We start from the raw sequence: 6000 nt of genomic DNA, 5'->3' as shown, positions 1-6000 counted from the left end.
ATAAGCCCTTCTTTAAGAAGGGCTTATGCCCGAAACGTCGATTCTCCTGTTCCCTGGATGCTGCCTGACCTGCTGCGCTTTTCCAGCAACACATTTCCAGCTAATAGCATAGGGAGTATATCAATGTAATATCAGAGAGAGAAAATCAATATAATAGCATAGGGAGTATATCAATGTAATAGCATAGGGAGTATATCAATTTGTTGCACGAATCAAAGACAGATTTGTTTCTTTTTTTCTTCAATCTGCTGCCTTGTGGAGTTTTGACGTCTGGGGGAGGAGACTGAAGTAATGTGGAAGATCTCAAGTGTAGATAAAGACCTGAAACGTCCTACGCCTCACTGACGTTGCCCGGTGATGAAAGTTTGGAAGCATTCTTCCGGCTCTGTACAGGGGACTATCCGCGCCAGCTGACAGCGGAGCGCTCTGGCCGCAGTGTGGGATCTGTCCGTCCCCTGCCCTGGATGAGGGGCCGGGGGGGAAAACAGTACACCGAGCCCGGCGTGAGGAGAGTCCCAGGGTCCTGGGGAAGGGACAGAGATGCGGTGGTTGGGTCTCACGTTGGTTCAGTGCCTGCTGAGTGCCTCCGTGGTCATTGAGGGCAGTCTCTGCTGTACCTGGGCAGGTAAGTTGCCGCTCTGCCCCTCTTCTCCCGCCCCTTGTTCCCGCTTCCCTTTTATCATCAAACCCCTTCCTCCAGCTTTCTCTTGAGCCTTGGTTTTCTTCTTGTTTGTTTTATGTTTTAAAGTGATTGAAAAACATTACTGGCATCCTGCACCAGATTTCTATTTTGTTTGGGAGGAGTGCCACATGTTGAGCTTCGGCCCAGGGGGAACCTCCAGATGGTCGGCAGTGTGCCCGAGCCCCTGTTTCATTTGCATAGCGCCTGCAACAAGTACGGACGCTCAGCAACGTGCAGAAAGACTGCCATCTCCATAATCACAGTGCCTTCCAGAGCACTCCAGAGGCCAGTGTAGTAGTGTAGTCACTATTTTAATGTTCTCACCTCAGTGTGTCCTCAGAACTAAGGGACTTCTAAACTTAGGGGCTGCCCCTTTAGCCCAGAGATAAGGCGTCTTTTCCCTCCTTTGCAGCCACATTCGGCGTACTCCGTACAGTTCTGGTTGCCCGGTATAGGAAGGATGTTACTCAACTGGAAAGGGGGCAAAACAAAAAATGTGCGAGGATGTTACCGATTCTGTTTGAATCATAAGGGGAGGCTGGGACTTTTTTTCTGTGAAGCGTAGGAGGCTAGGGGGTGACTTTATAGAGATTTATAAAATCGTGACGGGCATAGATAAAGTAAATAGCCAGAGTCAGGGTGGGGAGTCCAAAACGAGATATCATATAGGTTAAAAATCACACAACACCAGGTTATAGTCCAACAGGTTTATTTGGAAGCCCTAGCTTTCAGAGCGCTGCCCCTTCATCAGGTGGTTGTGGCTTAATGTGCCTGAGGGAAAGATTTAGGAAGAGCAGGAGGGTAAACTTTTTCACAGAGGGTGGTTTGTGTGTGGAATGAACTGCTGGAGGAAGTGGTTGTTGCAGGTACAGTTACAAAATTTAAAAGACTTTGGATAAGTACATAGATGGGAAAAGTTTGGAGGGATAAGGGCCAAATGCAGGCAAGCGGGAATAGTTAAGTTTGGGAACATGGTTAGCGTGGATCCATTGGAATGAAGTTAAAAAGTTTAACTTTATCCACCCCAGTCCAGCACAGGCTCCTCCACATCATAGTTGGAATAAAGGTTTTGTTTCCGTGCTGTATGACTCTCTGAATCCTGGTTTGCATGGATGAGATGGGCCGAAGGGTCTCTTTCCACATTATTTAACTCTATGACTCTTGGAAAGTCTTGAGACTTTGGAACTCTGCCTCAGGCAGTGATCTGGAGTCAGTAGTTTTTTTTTAAGGTTGGAGATTGCTTCCCTTCCCTAACAAGAACCATGATGTTATTGAATGGTGGAGCAGACTTAAAGGGCTGGATGGTATTCTACTGCAGGTTGTGACTTTGCTCACTGAGCTGGTGGGTTTGTTCTCAGACGTTTCATCACCATGCAGGTAACGTCATCAGTGAGCCTCCGGTGAAGTGCTGGTGTTCTGCCCCACTTGCTATTTATATCTGTTGTGGTGGGCAATATCATTTCCAGTTGTTTCTGAGAGTAAATGGGGTCCAGATTGATATGTTTGTTAATGGAGTTCAGGTTTAAATGCCACGCCTCTAGGAATTCCTGTGTATGTCTTTGTTTAGCCTGTCTCAGGATGGATGTATTGTCCTAATCGAACTGGTGTCCGTCTTTGTCTGTGTGTATGGATACCAGTGATAGTTGGTCATGTCCTTTAGTGGCTAGTTGGTGCTCATGTATCCTGGTGGCTAGTTTCATGCCTGTCTGTCCAATGTAATGTTTGTTGCAGCATTCTATTGCTCCTAATTCATCAGCTCATAATATAGAAAATATGGTAGCTAATTTGCACACAGTTTCCATGATGCCATTTGATGAAAAATATCAGTTAGGTCTTTTAAATAGTGCCATCTGCTTGATCAAAGAACCCTGATTTAAAATCCCTCATCTCCGATTGCAACACTTCCCAATTCTGACTTAAGCCTCAGCTTTTCTCTGAGATACTTCTGTATTTCCAATGATTTTTGTAGGTTGAGGTTGTGGCGAGATTCTCATTGTCTTTAAATTGATATAATCTGGAATGAAATGTCCGTTGCTGAATGTATTGTGAAACATTTGAACTAACAAAATGAGTGTTAAAGGGCATTAACTCATTAGTGCAGCCCTGATAACCCTTCTATGAGGAGAGATTGAGTAGATGTGGTCTGGATTCATTGGTGTTTAGAACGATGACAGGAGACCATATTGAAGTGTGCAAGATTCTTAATGCTGGGATAGATTTGGAAGTGTTGTTTCCACATCTGGGAGAGACTAAGGTCAGAGGGCATAATCTCAGAATAAGGGTCTGTCCATTCAAGACAGATGAGGTATTTCTTCTCACAGAGACAGTGAACCTTTACCACTAAGGGCTGTCAGTCTGGATTGTTAAGTATATTCAAGGTTGAAGTAGACAGGTTTTTAAGCAGTATGGGAATTAAGGGATTTTAGGGAAAAGGTAGGAAAGTGGAATTGAGAATTTAACAGGTCATCCATGATCGCATTGAATGGAGCAGAAGATTCAGTGGGCTGAACGTCTACTACTACTCCTCTGTTTTCTGGTCTTATGGAAATGGATTTTTTTGATTGAGTCATTGAAAAGCAGACAATTCTTAGATAGGCTAGATACTGAGAGACTGTTTCCACTGACAAGAGAGCTTCACTACAGGTCAAAGTCCTGGTTTAAGGACTGAAAGCACTTTAGGACTGAGATGAGGAGACCTTTTTTTCTTCACTCAAACCTCTGAATCTTTGGAATTTATTACCCCAGAAAGCTGTGGGTGCCCAAGCATTGAATATATTCAAATGAGATCAATTGATTTTGGATGAGAAGGGAATTGAGGGAAGATGGAGTTGAGGTGAAGAGTGAGCCTTGATCTTGTTGAATAAGCGGGTCAAACGGCCAACTCGCAAGATGTACAGACAATCGGTGGCTATTTAGCCCATCAAGTTTGTTCTGCCATTCAATGAGGTCATGGCTGATCTGATAATCCTTAATCTCTCATTCCTACTCCTGTTTCATTTTCTTATATCATAGCTAGCTGCTGGGTAACATTTTTTCTTTAGCTGTACAACAGTAAAGGAGAGCAGCTGACCTGTTCTCACTTGTCTTCTGTTTTGTAGTCTGCGAACAAGTCCAGGCTCCAAAGATATATTGAACCACAAATCCATATGAAAGCGCTCTTTAAGAGGACAGCGCTAGGTCCACTCAGTTGCATTTTGCAGGTCCTACATGTCTCAATCTTCCTCTTCAGTCTGACTCAGTCCCAGTGTTAGAATGATTGATTGATTGATTGTATAGTCTGGGCCTGAACTTGTCTTATTTATCACTCCGTTTCATGAAACCTGCTAGATGGGTGGTGTAATGCCTAACATTCTGCCCCAATTAGACTCCAGCCCATCGCCAGCACTCAGAGAGCTATCTGCCATGCCTGTCTAAGAGTCGAGTTTAAACTTGTCACTTTCAGGCTGAAGGGAGGGACTGTGGGAAGCTAGTTCCAAGTCATTAGCTCACTCCGCACAGAGTTTACCCTCGCATAACTAAGGCAGCATGGATATCCATTTCATTACTCAGCAGATTCAATAGAAATGGAATGATAATTTTTTTGCCAGTTTTAAAGTTTGGACTTTAATCCAAGGCCTCAACCCTCGCTCTCTCTTTAATCTTCTCATGACTCATGGCCCTCAGGAGAAATCTTGAATTCTACTCCAAGTCTGACCAATGAAACATTTCCAGTTTTAGCAGCTGGATTCTGTTTTCTCAGTAATTTGCATCGCTTCCTAAGTACATTTCTTGAAACGTTTGTCTTCGACCAAGTTTTTAGACGTCTGATCTGATATTCTTTTGTATGTTATATTTTGTTTGCGAATTATCCCATGTGATACTTTGGAATGTTTAATTGTGGCGTAGCTGCGACATAAGCACAAACTGTTGTTGACAAAGGAGGTTTATGAGAATAATTTGTTCATTATCATGATCATATTGAAAGGCCTACTCCTGTGCCAATATTTGTGTTAGAAGTGTAAAGGTGAAATTGGTGGACAGCTATCACTGGGTTCCCTACTTAAACAATTTACATGTTCACAATTTTTATACAGATTTCTTGTAGGTGTTGACTTTTTTTTGTGCCCATGTAATAGAATAACCAGAGTAATTTGACTTGATACACAATAGATTTAGGACATTTAAAATATGTGCTTTGTTCTGTACATATGTTCTGTAGTTAAGGAATGTAAAAGGGGAGGTGGTGAACTAGTGGTATTATCGTGGAACTGTTAATTCTAGGCAATATTCTGGGGACCTGGGTTTAAATCTAAACATTATGACACAGACAGGGAACACAGGGGGCTAACACCTTCAACATATTATCTGGCTGACACCAATTGTTACAATTAACCTGAGAATGTCACTTCTAAAAAATGGTTTTGTGATTTACATATGAAAGAAGTGAAACTATCATGGTATTCTACCAGATGAAAGACTCAACAAACAATCAAGATATTTTTCAATATATAATTTCAGTTACATCACGGTGTAAACTTTTGCTATAAATTCTGTGCCTTACAATTGTGTCCTCCACAACCACCTGATGAAGGAGCTGCACTCTGAAAGCTAGTGCTTCCAATTAAACCTGTTGGACGATAACCTGGTGTTGTGTGATTTTTAACTGAAGGGGGAGTAAGTCTGCCAACTTTCCATACTTTATTGGAACCTTTCTGAAGAAAACATGGGGTGCCCATTCCATCTGTAAATAATGATCAGAGGTTTTAATACGGACAGGATAAGTGCTATCTGTGTTCTTGTTCATATCAAGAAGTAACTCCATGCATACAGTGCTGTACATAATCTCGGAGCTGCCAACAAAGTGTTGACTTTAATGGATTTATAATAACATTGTAATAAGATAAATTATAATGATTTTAGTTTGTACTGAAGGAAATAGTGGAGGCCAACTTATACTCCACAAGGCTCTACAAACAACAGTGTGCTCATTAGTATCATTGAATGGTGACAAAACAGTAAGAGGCCCATGTTGGCTGTCTATGAGAACAACTCAGCTAGTCCCAAAGTCCACTGCCCTTTCCTTACTATCCTCATGATGGAAAGGATTGTAATGTTGCCAACTCTGTTAGGTATATTATATCAGTGACTTTCTGACCTAATGGACACAGAATTATCTGCAGCTTACTTCTCCTTGCAAAGTACTATAGCTGGCCTCAGACTTTTACCAACTCCCTTTTGAAAGATTTGATTGAACTTGCCTCCCTTTCTCTCTCAGGCAATGCCTTCAAAATTCTAACCATTTGCTGCATGAAAAGGTTTGACCCCCATGTCACAATTGG

General features: G+C 42.3%; 1 protein-coding gene across 1 annotated transcript in view; it reads left to right on the top strand.

Annotated features, from left to right (window-relative positions):
* Positions 1-356: 356 nt before the first annotated feature.
* Positions 357-6000, top strand: part of LOC122557067 (interleukin-13 receptor subunit alpha-1-like) — a 29442-nt gene continuing 23798 nt past the window's right edge. Inside the window, exon 1 of the mRNA XM_043704338.1 lies at positions 357-625. Within this exon, the coding sequence (XP_043560273.1) occupies positions 541-625 (85 nt within the window). The 5' untranslated portion in view covers positions 357-540. The remainder of the gene's footprint in view (positions 626-6000) is intronic.

The sequence above is a fragment of the Chiloscyllium plagiosum genome, chromosome 15, assembly GCF_004010195.1.
Source record: "Chiloscyllium plagiosum isolate BGI_BamShark_2017 chromosome 15, ASM401019v2, whole genome shotgun sequence".
In the NCBI taxonomy this organism is placed as follows: Eukaryota; Metazoa; Chordata; class Chondrichthyes; order Orectolobiformes; family Hemiscylliidae; genus Chiloscyllium; species Chiloscyllium plagiosum.
Note: the sequence above shows the minus strand (reverse complement) of the source record. Positions and strands in the feature narration are given on the sequence as shown.